We start from the raw sequence: 15,840 nt of genomic DNA, 5'->3' as shown, positions 1-15,840 counted from the left end.
ATTTTGGAACTCGGTGCACACATAAGGCGCGCCGCATTATAAGTCGCCCCGTCCATTTTGGAGAAAATTTAAGACTTTTAAGTGCCGCCTTATGGTCGTGAAAATACGGTAATGAAAATTGGTACACAAATGCACCCGGCAAGGTGGACGACTGGTTGGCACATCTGCCTCACAGTTCTGGGGAACAGGGTTCAAATCCTGGCCCCGCCTGTGTGGAGTTTTTATGTTCTCCCCGTGTCTGGGTGGGTTTTCTCCGGGCACTCCGGTTTCCTCCCACATCCCAAAAACATGCATGGTAGGTTGATTGAAGTTTCTAAATTGCCCGTAGGTGTGACTGTGGGTGCGAATGGTTGTTTGTTTTTGTGTGCCCTGCGATAGGCTGGGGACCGGTTCAGGGGGTACCCCGCCTCCCGCCCAAAGATAGCTGGGATAGGCTCCAGCAGCCCGCAACCTTAGTGAGGATAAGCGGTAAAGAAAATGGATGGAAGTTACACAAATGCTGTATAAGCACATATAAACACACAATATAACAATACTCTGTGGCATATATTCTTCAAACTCTGTGAAAAACAAGTTATAACAACAATATTCGATCTTGAATTCTACTTTGTTATTGCAAGTGTGTATCTCATTGCGTGCATCACACAGCCCATCAGAGGCCAAGACATGCACAGCAGGGACAGCGATTGTCAATAAAATTAAACCCCAATTGCATCAATAAGTTCAAAAGTGTATTGCCACATGTGGAGAAAGCAAATGATATTCCCACCATATACTGATGATAAAAAAATAACTGAATGGAACCTTAATTGTTATATTACACTTTAAAAGTATAATTTGTATTTATTGAGATTTTTTTTATGGTTTTCAAAATTTAATCTATTCAAATGTAGAATATGCATAAGTTTAAGTTAAGCAATGGTTATGTAGTAATTTAAATACAGCTTTTATTTTTATTTTTTGGCTATATTGAAGTTATTTTTCAGGATTTGCCAATATAATTTTTATAATATAATTGTTTTTTTTAAAGTTACTCTTTGTAACCCATTGGTTAATAGTAAATGGGTCAGTTTTTCCTCATACCTACTGTTGCTGAATATTGTTCTCGGTTTAAGTACCGTAATTTCTGGTGTATAATGCGCAATTCCCCCCCCCCCCCCCAAAAAAAAATTGTCAAAAGCCAATAGTTCGCATTATACATAGATATAGGGGCAAATGGGAAGAAAAACTCTCACATTTTATAAATGTATGCCACCATCTAGTGGTTAAGAAAAAGCTGTACACGTTCATTCCAAAATGCCATCGCCACCTAGAGGTTATGAGAAAGGTGTACACTTTCATTCTAATATGCCACCGCCACCTAGTGGTTATAAAAAAGGTGTAGCCTACACTTTCATTCCAATATGACAAGGGTACGTATGACTGAATATATGTAGAGTTGTGCTCATAGGTTTACCTACCCTGGCAAATTTTGTGAATTTTATTTTTTTCCCCCCCAAATATGACTGAATAACAACCATCATTAATTTTTTTATGGTTGTTTTGTTTAATGATAATGCTTTTCTGAAATGCTTGACCGTTTAATTTGAATCCCATTAAAATAAAATTAAATGTGCTTCACCTGGTCCTTCATGTTTTCTTGAAAGAATTGTACCCATCTTACAAATTCTCCCTGGGTAATCAAACATATGAGCACAACTGTGTTTTCTAATTTACTAAATAAAAGTAAGGCTGTGAGTTTCAAAATAAGAGTAAATTAAAAAGGATTGTGTTCAAATAAAGTGCTTAACTTCAAAATTATTCTTAAAAAAAAACTAACAAAATACAGATAATATTTCATGTTTTGATCATATCGGTAGAAGCAAAATCATGCATTGTAAAAATGCATTATATATAGGTAGAAGGGTTTTCCAGAATTTTGAAGGCAACTTTGGGGGTGCGTATTATACATGGGTGTGCATTATACACGAAAAATTGCGGTAATATCACTTCATCAAATCAAGCCTTTTCTAACATTCCATACTACAAAGTAAGTGTATGATTATTGCTGATATCGGATCGGATTGATCTCGGTATCGGCCAAAATTCAAGGCTGCAATATCGGTATCAGATCGGAAGTGAAAAAGTTGAATCGGGACATCCCTATTACTGGGTATCTTCAAGTGAATGGAGTCAGCGAGAATCCTTTCAAATGTCCACACTCACACTTTTATTCTCATCCGCGTCCTCTCTCTTTAGCAACCCACCTCTTCCTTAATTATTAGTCGATCTTTTTATGGTTTAGGAAATGTGATAAAGTACAATATACTATCAATACAGCATCGAACGCCTATACAGGCTCGCTGTGCAGAGCGTCCGTATATCCAATCGCTCAATGTGAAGGGTCGCATCAGCAACTAATTTTTATGCGATGGTCTGGTCCAGTCAGGTTCGACTGCATCGCGCAGTGTGCAATAGGCTTTCCCTGAAATTGCTTGAACACAGTATTTTTATCAGTTGGTGTACTAGAAAAAGAAATAGTGGATAGTGTGTTTTGTAACTTTTGGCTTTGGGACAACCTAGATTTAATTTCTGACTGCCAACAAAGTATCATCTCGTGCAATTAAAAACCGGTGGTAAATGTTAACAAAAATGACCTTTTTTCACATTTAAATGTGAGCTTGGTGATCAACAGAGCTGCATCCCTGGCTTACATTCAACATTTCGCTAAGGATCCAACACATCACAGTGTCTACACAGCCAGAGGCTAAACTAGCAGTGATTGACCAATTACTGACACTGGCTGAGGGATACTAAACAATGACATCATGCTACAGTGTGCAGCAATGAGAGGATTTATCTTCAAAAAGTGGTCTGATTAACCCCAGGGGACGCTGCTCACGCCACCTCGGGTTATACCAGGGCCTTCTTTCCACTCATTTACTGGCATCCTGACGAGCTCCGTGCACGCACGGCAGCGAGGGAGAGGGAAAAAGAAAAACACAGGAAGATAAAAACATTTTTTCTCTCCTTTCCAGCAGTCTGAGCCAAATTGTTTCAGTGAACTGATATAAACACTGACTTACACGAGCCCATGATTACGCTGTTTATGGAGCACATGTGCCAGCGTCGCTTTCGCTCATTAATCCTATTAGAGGCTGACACACACGCAGACCTTTGAACAACGCGTTTACATGGGGCAGCACAGTGGCGCTTTATTTAACACTGAATAATTCTAGGTTGGTATCTCAGCTCAGAGTTTGCATGTTCTCCCCATGCTTGAGTTTTTTTGAGACAAGCTGTTGCTTGTTTTCAGAGGTGGGTAGTCAAATATTGTACTAAAGTAGGAGTACTCTTACTTTAGAATAATATGACTCAAGTAAAAAGTAGGCATTAAAAAATTTACTTAAGAGTAGGAAAGTACTCAATGAAAAAAACTACTCTACTAAAGAGTAATTCTGATTTATTTAATTATTTTAATCAGAGCATGAAAATAAAGCAAATAAAAAAAAAAAAAAAACAATAATATATGGGAGTCGACACATCTGCCACCATTTCAATTTTAAACTGCCCAAAACAACAACACATGAACTGGGCCCTAAAGAAACATTATTTGCTTTCTTCACTTAAATGACTTCATCAAGAAGCTGTTTGCTGACCAGAATGAGTGACTGTGTGTGTGTGTGCGATACAATAGGATAGGGCTAATGTTGCCAAGTCCACTGCCACAACAACAATAAAAACATTTGCAACTTACCACAAGGTGTTTTCTCAAATTAGAAGTGGGGTGAAATAGTTTGGGCAATCACAATTTAAGAGCTGCATGACAAAGCTGTTGTTTTTCAGTCTGGAAAGCAAACACACTCACGCAGCTGCTGCCCCCCCCCACCCTCCCCACCCCACATTTTGATTGGCTCGCAAAGGCTACGTGCGTGGTCATATGACTGCCTTGTGTCGTCTGATTTGGCGCAACGTGCACCCTATGCGGAAGTCTAAGATGGAGTTTAAAAATAGATGTGCACACGCAGGAATGGATAAATAAAAGTAGCGAACGGGATGTCGATCATTGTAATGGAGTAAAAGTATAAATCCTTCTTCACATAAATACTCATGTAAAAAGTAGGGTGCATTTAAAGTACTCTGACAAGTACAGTTTATGGAAAATGTTACTTGAGTAAATGTAACGGAGTAAATATAGCACGTTACTACCCACCTCTGGTTGTTTTTCAGTTTAATACTATTCCTGCATAAAGTACCTTGATAGCGATATTGAATAGATACCATGGCAAAAACCTAAAACATCAGGAAAAGCAGTAGAATCTTGCTGTACCATTATTGTGTGGTGCCCGGGGGTTGAATAAGGTATGCTACAGTATGCTATTGTCTATCGCAGCATGTTTGCTGGGTATTGTTTCATTTTTAACAGTGAAGTCCCGCTGTACCTTTGTAGCACTGATATACTGTGGAATCCCAGTTACAAGCTAGCTTCAGATCGCAACAGTCGACATTTTCAGCCATCAACTGAATGGGACAAATAGTCAAACACACAAATACAAAATGAAAACACTCGCAGGGAGCATGGAGGAGATGCTAACACTGAACCAGTCGCATGGTAAACAGCCAATGTGACTGAAACCAGGTACCTCTGGTCACGCACTTGGCCACGCCCCTTTACACAAATTTACTACAGTCTCTGTGTGTGCTCTGTGTGCGTGTGTGTGTGTGTGTGTGTGTGTGTATGGCTTTCGGCTGGATTACACAAAAAACACTCTCTCGTTAATTATGTTTTGTATGCATATTGCACGATACAGTGCTATATTTCTTTATTAAAACTTGACAAAATAGTGGTGTTTTTTAGGAGGCTAGAACGGATTAATGGCATTTCAATTTATTTCAATGGGGAAAATTGATTTTAAGGTGCTGGGAAATTGAGTTACATGGAACAAATTAAATTTATAATTCAAGGTACCACTGTACTCTACATTACTCATAGATGTAAATGTCTGTCTGCCTGTATGTACAGTCATGCTCACCATGATTGGCACCCTTTCATTTTTTGCATAACCTGTATATCATCAGAATTTAATGCAAATCCAACAAACGTATAACATCAGGATCTTTTAATTGGAGGTCCAAAGTAATTTAACAATTTTTTTTTTTTAAACTTATTGTAATTTCAAAGAAAAAAACTAAATGTGGAGCAATATTGGCACCGCTCAATATTTGGTTATACACCCTTTGGCAGTGATAACAGCCTCCAAAAGTTACTTGTATCCATCTATAAGCTTTTTGCACTTCTCAGGTGGTATTTTCTCCCACTCTTCCTTTGCAATTTGTCCAGGCTCTTGAACATTTCCAGGGTTCTTTTCCCCAACGGCAGATTTCAGCTCCCCGCAAAGATTTTCTAATTGCATTGAGATCAGGACTCATTGCTGGCCATTTTAAAACAGTCCATTGTTTCCTTTTCAACCATTCCTGTGTGCTTTGGGTCTTTGTCTTGCTGGAGGACTCATGATCTTCACCTCAAACCAAGTTTTCTTACACTGGGCAAGACATGTTGCTCTAAAATCTCTTAATAAATTTATTATTTCATGATACCTGTCATACAGTCAAGGCTTCCAGCACCAGATGGAGAAAAGCAGTCCCACAGCATTTTGGATCCTCCACCATGCTTGACTTGGCAGGGTGTTCTTTTCCTTAAAGGCTTCATTGCGCTGTCTATAAACATACTGTTCGTGTGCATTGCTAAAAATCTCTAGTTTTGTTTCATCTGTCCATTAACTATTGTTTATCATTTGCTCTTTTCAAACAAGTTCTCTGTAGAAAAATGTTGTTTCACTTGATTCATTTTCTTCAGGAGATATTCCACATTTAGTACTTAAACTTCATGGGTGCCAATAATGGTGAGCACGACTGTATGTGCCAGACCTGTGACTGACAGCTTTCCCAGGACCCAAAATGGATGGGTTGGATATTGACTGAAATCTTTACAGAGACTATATCTCACACAAACAGGGATGCAAGTAGTTTATAAGAACCCAGTAGGCTAGCGTTGCATGCCAGATTCATTAACTAGACAAGCACTTTCCAGAATAAGGTAACATTTATTTCATGGAAACATTTCGCTCCCAAGAGAAGAAAACTATGCCACGCATTAACACAAAAACAGCTGCTGGATCACTCCTCTAAATGTAGATCTAGGACCTGTGGTATTGATGTGAATGTGTAATTGGAAACTCACCGTGTCCCTGAAGCCATCGTATTTGTAGATGTGTCCCGTATTGGTGCTCAGCTTGATGCCGTGACCTAAACAAACGCGCCGCCACTGAGCCAGGCTGAGTTCGCCCGCCGGGATGCTGTCTACTTTTCCAGTCTTGCTACTCTTGTAGACCACGTTCTGTTTGCCGAAGCGCAGTCGGCCGTCATTCTGCAGAGAAAGGAAATTTTTTTATTATGTTTGTTATAAAATGCCCTGTATCATAGCAAGGGCTAATTCTAATGTTTTGTTCCTCTCATATCAGTAAATAGGATGGCCACATGGTAGCTTAAGTTAATACCAGATATATATATGATAGAAAACGTGTTTTGTATAAAGGACAGAGCCCTGCCACAAGTAGCGAAAAAATGCAAGTAATTGCCACCCCAATACTGTATGTTTATCATTGCCTGTATTAAGATAGTGGTGCTTTGAGATATGAGTTTATTTCATTCATGATCATGCTTGTAACTCAAAAGACGAAAGAGGAGTGAATCTCAAAGTGTGGAACTCGTAAGAGTAGATAGAGGTACGTGAAAGAACTCTACTGCCCAAGTATAGTTCAGTTGTATTTAACTTTTTATTACAATAAAGTGGTGCCCTGAGATACGAGTTTATTTCATTTCCTGACAACACTTGTAACACAAAACACCTGTATCACAAATAATTTTCCCCCATTGAAATGAATGTAAATACCATTAATCCGTTCCAGCCTCTCAAAAAACAATATGTAGTCTTGTTCAACAATAAACCAAGACAAAAATAATGCACTTCATAAAAAAATAAAATATACATGATTATACAGTATTTGCCACATTTTTTGCCTCTATTCAATGGCCATTTTGTGTTGTTCCTTCTGGTCTGTAAGCCTGGTCCACGAGAGGGACATGATAATACAGTACAGACATAAGGCTATATATGGAGACGGTCACTCCTCAGTAGGCCACATAATTATTAGTTGACTCTCAAAGGGAAAATAATTTATGGCTGAATATTGTTACATCATATGGCTACGTGTTACGCCGTTTATGTTCAAATATCCGATGCTTAAAGTGGCACAAAACAGGCCCACAAAATTTCATGTAAATTTGACACACCACAGAGAAGAGTAATATTAACAAGTCTTCCAAATTTGAATGAATTAAAAATAAATAAATAAAATAAAAATAAAAATCACAAAGTATATAAAATCAGACTTCAAAACTTGAACAACAAGGGCCACCTCTAGGCTCTCAGACGCTGTGGGCGTGTGGAATGGATATGGCAAAAGGAATCAAAAATACTGAGGGGGGTGATAGCTTATACGATGTAAAATCACGTTAGGAGGCTCAACTTCAAAATGTAATTGTTATTGTGGGCTATAATCACAAAACTAAGCACACGTCAACTCACTCTGATTGTTGGTGACAATGTCACAGCCGATTACGACACCTGACGACAGCGGGATGGTAGGAGGAAGCCCAGATAGACAGTCGCCACTGACCCCATTCACGAGTATCAAGTTACCCACGAAGCCACATTGTTTCTGGTGAAAGTTTACAAAACTATCTGTCGTAAAATGCGCACTGCAGAATCGGGTGGTGGTGGTGATGTCACTTTGTCCTTATATAGTGGGGGAGGGAACTCTCGCTAGAAATTATACACCCCAGCCCGTGACGTCACTGTTCGTCAGTTTTAGCCCTGCCCACAAAATCAGGAAAATTCAAAGGGTGAAAAAGATGTTTAAGCTATATATCGCAACAATTCAGCACTACAGTATATTGTTAAAAGTCTTTGTATGTTTTCAGCACTTCAACCACAATTAATGTATACAAAACACGGATATTTGCTTAGTGCCACTTTAAAGGGTTGTAACAATTCATTCACTACATCAACGCTTCGATCTAACTGCATCAATCTGGGCTCGGAAAGTTGGCCTCTCGGACGACATAGCTTGATTCATATCCCTTTGATCCAACTGCATCAATCTGGACATGGTTGCGTTTTTTTTTTTTGCATTTTTAAAGACGTAAAGCGTCACTCGATTAAGGTGGTCTGTCTGTGACATTGCAGGCGATCATGGGAGTATCAAACATTGTAGTTTCTTTCTGGCGTTATTGAGTGAGCTGGTCTGAGAAGCAAACCACATCTCCCATGATCCCCTGTGAAGTCCGCAAGTGATCATGGGAGATGCACATGTGCAGTGCCGGACATATTGACTGAGCAGAGTGCTGAAGTAAACTAGTCTGATGTCCTGTTAGGCTTAAATTACAAGTATGGGCTCCTGTGTGTTTTGCAGTAAACAAAAATGATCAAAGAGAACACGAGGAGCATGCAAAAAGAAAAAAAAAAGAAAAAAATTGTTTGCAGACCATGGTCCTCTGCAATTCAGGAAATAGTTTGAATAATTTGACATGGGCATTTGATGAACTATCTCCCGGAAAAGATTTTTGAGGATATACACATTCACATACACACAGGAGCATATCTAAGCTTCTGAACGTTCCAGTGAGCACAGTTGGGGCCATAATACGTACATGGAAAGCCAATCATACCACCATGAATTTGCCTCGATCAGGTGTTCATCACAAGATTTCTGACAGAGGAGTGCAAAGTATAATCAGAAGAGTTGTCCAAAAGCCAAGAACCACCTGCGGAGAGCTTCAAAAAGACCTGGAATTAGCAGGTACAGTTGTCACAAGGAAAATAATGAGTAATGCATTTCGCCACCATGGCCTGCCTGTATGCATGCTCACCACGCAAGACCCCATTGCTGGGGGAAAAAAAAGCCTGTCAAAGTTTGCTGTACAACATTTATTCAAGCCAGTAATATACTAGGAGAATATAGTCTGGTCGGATGAGAGCAAAATTGAACTACTGGCATGCCGTAATGCACATCACGTTTGGAGGAGATTTGGCACTGCACATCACCCTAAAAACACCATACCAACAGTGAAGTTCAGAGGTGGGAACATGTTGGTGTGGGGCTACTTTTCACCAAATGGTACTAGTAAACGTCACATTATTGAAGGATGAATGGGAAAATGTATAGACACATTCTTGACAAAAATCTGCTGCCATCTACGAGGATGATGAAAATGAAACGAGGGTGGACAGTTTATCAGGATAATGATTCAAAACATACTGCCAAGGAAACTCTCAATTGGTTTTAAAATAAATATATAAAGCTGCTAGAATAGCCCAGCCAATCACCTTACTTGAATCCAATCGAAAATCAATGGAAAGAACCGAAACTCAAGTCCATAAAAGAACCCCACGGAACCTTCAAGATTTGAAGACCGCTTGTGTGGAGGAAGGGCCAAAACAACACCAGAGCAATCCATGCGACGAGTTTCCCCATACAGGAGGCGTCTTTAAGCTGTCATTGCAAACAAAGGCTTTTGTACAAAGTATTGAATAAATACCAGTTGGCGTGTTCAATACTTTTTCCCTGTGTCATTTCACCAAACTTAATTTCTGAGCTTATTTGTTGTACTTTTTTTTTTTTTTATGTATGGATTTCTTGGGTTGTTCCCAACATATGGTGACATTTTCATGTCAATAGCACCTTGGGAAATATCCATCCATTTTCTTTATCGCTTATCCTCACTAGGGTCACAGGCTGCTGGGGCCTATCCCAGCTATCTACGGGCGGGAGGCGGGGTACACCCGAACCGGTCACCAGCCAACCGCAGGGCACATCGAAACAAACAACCATTCGCACTCACATTCACACCTAGGGGCAATTTAGAGTAGAATATGCAATCTCCACACAGGCGGGGCCGGGATCTGAACCCCAGAACTGTGAGGCAGATGTGCTAACCAGTCGGCCACCGTGCCGGCCCTTGGAAAATATATTTAATGAAAAAAATGGTGACGTGTTAAATACTTATTTCAGCCGTTGTATATATATATATATATATATATATATACATATATATATAACCAACTCGAAATGCTTCACAAAGTGATGATGTGTGTCCTCGCTTTCTTATTGGTTTAACAAGACCAAAACACACTGCCAACACAACAAAGGACTTCATCAGGAGGAAAGAGTGGAAGGTCTCGACTGGCCAAGTCACAACACAACGTCCCAACTTCATTGGAATTGGGGTTGTAAATACCATGAAATAGAAGCTGGAATTCTGAACTTCTGTTTCATATTCATGTTTTGATCTGAAACTCAAATGTCTTCAGTATACAACAACAACAAAAAAAGGAATTGACCTTGCCGTTCCAATACTTTTGGAGGGGACTCTAAATACCATGAAATAGAAGCTGGAAATCTGAACTTTTGTCTCATATTCATTTTTTGATCTGAAACCCAAATGTCTTCAGTATCAGACATGCAAACACCAAAGGCACGAAAAAGGTTGAAAAAAATAAATAAATAAAACATTGTAGGAGGGTCTCGGGGGATCCCCCGGGCCCCCACAGAGAATTTTTGTTTTATTTTAATATAAATTAAGCACTCTGGAAGACTCTGAAGAGTACAATAAGGCAAAAACTTATTCACGCAGCTCAAGTAGATGTTGATGTACAAATTTAAGATTTAAAAATTTTTCTTTGCTTTTTTGTTCTGGCCTCCAACTTGAGCCAGGCCCATCTCCACCTGCACCTGATGCCTGCTTCAAGCTGTGCCACATGAATAGCATCCTCCTCTTTAAGCACTCTCATTCTGGAAAAGAATTGACTAAAATCATTGTCTGTTTCCCTTCATTTTATACTATTAGCAACTTCAAAGGCTAATCTCAAATGCATCCTCCAGGAAAATATTAAGTACAATATTTTTCAGTTTTTATTGGCCATTTGAAGTTAGTTCATTCTGTGTTGTGACATAATCCCAAACATCGCTCTTTCACTTAATAAATTTAACATTTACATCCGTAAATTAATTTGATAATTGTAGGCGTGTTTCCTAATTAATACAAGATGTACTAGTGGATCAGCTCTTGTCGCAGATGTTACGTGTGCTTCGCGGTGCCGCTGGGACCACAACCAGGGCCACGACAAGCAGCAAGCTCAATGCGAAAATACAAAAGACCAGTCCAACAAATACGACACGGCCTGATCTGATGACCAAAAATGTTGCTGCAACGTAAGAGTAGCAATAGAGGATGTCCGCTCCAGAGGTGGGTAGAGTAGCTAAATATTGTACAAGTAAGAGTACTGTTACTTGACAATAATGTGACCCAAGTGAAAAGTAGTCCTCCAAAAAAATACTTGTGTCAGAGTAAAAGTAAAATAAAATAAAAGTGAAATAATTACTCAAGTACTGAGTAAATAGTGAGTAACTTCTGATTTTTTTAACAACAGCATGAACATCAATCACAAAAAATGTGAATCTGCAAATTCTGATGTTGCTGTGTGTGTGTGTGTATATGCACAGTCAAAACTACAAAAAAAAAACATCTACAATTTAATGCAAGGTGTTTTCTCAAGTTATAAGTGAGCTGAAATGTCCACGTTTGGGCATACAGTGCCAGACAAATCCTACAATACATGAACGTTGTTGTTTTTGTTCGTCTAAATGTAAACATGAGTTGCACGCCGTTGCCTTCATGGTAACGACGACCATCCCAACATGGCCGCCACATAGGCACAACAATCAGCCAGGCTGGCCTATCTAGTGTTAATACCTATACCCAGGAAGCCCAATGAAAGACGACGTGTGAGGTTATGTGACTTTCTTGTGTTGTTTGATTGGTGAACTAGACTTAAATGTCACTAGCGCTTAAACTGGATTGGCGCAAACTGCGCCCAATGCGGAAGTCAAAGTCATAGTCTCGCGCACGAAATAGTTGATAAATAAGCAATAACTGATAAATAAAAGTAGCGAGCGACATTTAGATCATTGTACTGGAGTAAAAGCACCGTTACTTCTTAACAGCAGAAGCGGCGGAAGTGTTTTTTTCTGCTCGTCTAACTCATGTGACTCGCATATTAGTCGGCCGAGGAGTAATATTAAAAAATTACATCTGAGTGCATATGGTGGATGTGTGGAATGGATCTTGCTGCCAGCGTTCAATCAGTACAAAACAGCCTATGACACAAGCGACGGCGACCCCCCCAGGAAAAACTCATCGGATCTATGATTCACGTAAATGGCCTATTTTGACTTCAAAACGGCGAATTTTGCCAAAAGGCGACTGATTTGCATGTATGCAGCATACAACAAAAACAAAGGAATTGACCTTGCCGTTCCAATACTTTGTTGGAGGGGACCGTATCCCACTTTCAGATTATTTTTTTTTCTGAACAGAAAAAGAAATTTCCCTGGATCAGTTTGTTGTGCCAAAATCAACCAGTGAATTAGACAAGAAACAGACAAAAAACTCCCACCGGAATCAGAATTTCCCCATGTTATTATGGAAGAAGGCTCCTCTTCAATGATTAACTATAACCCCCCTCTTTCCCCTCCTTGGTTAAAGTTAATGAGCAATACACTTAACATATTTATTTAGGGTTGTATTTTATTTATTTATTTGCTACTTATTTCAATATTGAGCTATATTTATTTTTAACCATATAGATAAAAAAAGGTAAGTATAATTTCACTTTGGGGCTGGAACGGATTAATTGCATTTCCATTCATTTCAATGGGAAACATTAACTCGGGTTAGGAATGTTTCTGGCGACAAACGGGGTCACGGAACCAATTAAGTCTGTACCCCGACATTCCACTGTATATATGTTCAGATATTATTCATCAGCCCAGTTAAAATTATTATAATGAAAATACATAATCAACAACCACATACAACATTCCAGCTTTTAATGAGCTTCCGTGTGCGTGTATGCTTGCAGGACGAAAAGAGAGAAAACACCAGGATGCAGAATTGGGTTGCACGATATTGGGGGGGGGGGGGGGGGAATACTTTTTTTTTTTTTTTTAAACTACAAAATATATTGCGATGTGAACTAATACAGGATCAGTGTTGAGAAAGTTCATTTTGTAAGGGAACTAGTTCAAAGTTCAGTTTATCGTTCCAAAAATGAACTAGTTCTGTTCATGGTTCATATTTCAAAATTTTAAGTAAGTAGACCAGTCCAAAAACAAACTGGTTCATTTTTTTCCCCCTCCAATATGTTGCTGACGTGCTGTTACCCTAAAAATATTTGCATTTCAGTTCCCCATTGGTGCCACTCATTCAGTCCACACTAGTAGCTAGCCGCAGCTTTCCCCCTACAAGCTCAAAAACATGAGGAAAAAGTTGTTGCTTGAATAGTTTGGGTTGCATCCACGATAATGACACGTTCCCAACCCCAACTGATACGTTTTTCACCGACAAGCTGGTCCAGAAAGGAGAAGTGAATAGGTGAATATTCAGGGGATTATTGTACATGAAAATATTACAAAAGGAAAGTCAACTATACATTTGAAACCATTGTATGAACATAAAATAAAGAGGCTGACATCTAACAGGCAGAGATTTTAAGGCCTCATTCCTAGCATGCATCATACTCCAAATCAGGTCTGGTATTCTTTTATTGTTGCACAGTATGTGTGTCTATTCTTGGAATAATTTTTGATACTCACCCATGAGCCTTTGACTTCCTGGTAAATATCATTGAACTCCAGTGTGTCTCCCATCTCAACAACAGGCTTATGCTCTGCAGACACACACAAGAAATATAAATACACACACAAGGTGAATGTTGTTTTCAGACGTGCTGAGTAAATCATGATAGGTAAATAAAAGGAAATGAGAAGGCAATAGTAAAGAGAAGAAGAATCTCCTTTATTGTCATGAACGTGCATGCATGCACATGAAATTCGTTCTCTGGATTTTACCCATCACAGTGAACACACACACTTGTTAGAGAGGGAGGTAACCTCTTGTTCACACACTCGGGGTAATGTTACTAAATACAGAAAAACAACCGCTATTTTCTTTCCATTTCGCTGTGCTGGATTTTGGGCATGTAAATTTCACAGAGGTCCACCAAAATCACGTTTTCTCATGAACTAATAAGACTAATATGCCAGCATTTTTCTACCAAATAGTCAAGATTCAGGTCACAAATTTCCTAATGATTCACAATGATTTCTGGGCAAACATTAGGGCCAATTTTCAACTTAAAAACTGGCAAAAAAAAAATCCTTCATCCTGATCCGATTCAAACTAGGTCTCATTTTATTCGTGTATCACTCCTCTATCCAATGATGGCGTCAACTTTGAAAATTTTTGCAACATACTTCGGTATTTTGCAAAAAATGGTAATGGTCAATGGTATGGTAAATGGGCTTTCACTTGTATAGCACTTTTCTACCTTCAAAGTACGCATCGCGCTTTAACACAGTCTCTTCATTCATCTACTGATGACGCAGCATCAGGAGCAACTTGGGGTTCAGTATCTTGCTCAAGGACAATTCGACATGGTCACAAGGGCTGAGGCTCGAACACACATTCTTAGGGTTGGGAGACGTCCACCACCTGAGCCATCCCGCCCCCCGTAAAGACTCTGTAAACTTGCAGTTTTGCGTATCCTCGTACGTGTTTTTTAAGCAATCTTGCCCAGTGCTCCCGCACACTCTAATACTGAACGTTACCAAGAAACATAATAGCTATTAATTTAATAAAGTAGACAGAACACACACTTATCGCTGCGACATTAACAATAGCTAAGCTAACTTGAATTCCAAGCGGTGCGCTTCTTTTATTACCCAGCATTGCGTTAGTCAGTAAGCCTGCAGCCTATATGTGGGTTCGATTAGAAGGCGTTCAAGCACCGCCTTGTTGAGACACGAAATACTTCACATCAAGCGCTCCGAGCGAGCAAGGCCGGTATAAGGAAACAAAGTGATGGTACGCTCAATTAAATTGCGAATGTAGTCGGAATTAAGACACAGACAAATCCCGTCTTGTTATTTACAGATATTACAAGTGTTAACCCTTCACGTAATTGTGAAAACTTAAAAGTCTTACTGTCAACTTGATGAGAAGGTCTGCCTATTTCCCGCGTCAGGCGCCAGACCTCCGTCACAGGAAGCACTTACACGATGTTTGGTATTACTTCCGGTAAAACGAAGACACGTAATTTACAATATATGAACATATTTTTAAAATTCCAATACAAACTCCGAATTATTATAGTAAATAGTCATATTTTAACAACCAAATTTGTTCACACAAGTTATTTGACAGGTTTGTTTTTGGCAGACTTGTTGTCGAGTGATGCAGTGATCAATTTATACCACTAGATGTCACTAAACCCATCTAATGTAGTAACGTCATTGTCACCTCCAACTTGAAAATGTTCCACTTCATTCTCAAATCGAAATGGAAACACTAATTTGTCTTTAAGCACATAACGAAGTTCTGAATTCTCTTATGGTGATGGGGGAAAAAAGTCAATTGAGGCACAACGAAATGTGAAAATTCGAGGCTCGTTTAGAACCTAGAGTTCAGATAAAACACACTTTCACGAACGACTGCCCATTAACGCAAGTGACGCCGATATTGTGTTATTTATACATCACAGAAAGGAAGAAAATTGAAAAACTCACACTTTTGTACTGAAAACAGACAGATTTTTGAAAAATACAAGATATTTGAAGAAATCCAGGGCAGCACGGACACATGCAACAAGTTCAGTGCAGATCCTGCTTAAAAAAAAAAAAA

At 39.2% G+C, this 15,840-nt stretch overlaps 1 protein-coding gene across 1 annotated transcript in view; it reads right to left on the bottom strand.

Moving 5' to 3' along the window:
* The window catches only part of ssrp1a (structure specific recognition protein 1a), a 37,837-nt gene extending 22,609 nt beyond the window's left edge, over positions 1 to 15,228 (bottom strand). The window contains exons 1-3 of the mRNA XM_061787960.1: positions 15,145 to 15,228; positions 13,755 to 13,828; positions 6,221 to 6,406 (exon numbers count right to left, since the gene is read on the bottom strand). Of these exons, the coding sequence (XP_061643944.1) occupies positions 6,221 to 6,406; positions 13,755 to 13,808 (240 nt within the window). The 5' untranslated portion in view covers positions 13,809 to 13,828; positions 15,145 to 15,228. The remainder of the gene's footprint in view (positions 1 to 6,220; positions 6,407 to 13,754; positions 13,829 to 15,144) is intronic.
* Between the last annotated feature and the right edge of the window lie 612 nt (positions 15,229 to 15,840).

The sequence above is a fragment of the Phyllopteryx taeniolatus genome, chromosome 10 (assembly GCF_024500385.1).
Source record: "Phyllopteryx taeniolatus isolate TA_2022b chromosome 10, UOR_Ptae_1.2, whole genome shotgun sequence".
NCBI lineage: Eukaryota > Metazoa > Chordata > Actinopteri > Syngnathiformes > Syngnathidae > Phyllopteryx > Phyllopteryx taeniolatus.
This window is presented reverse-complemented; position numbering and strand designations above follow the sequence as displayed.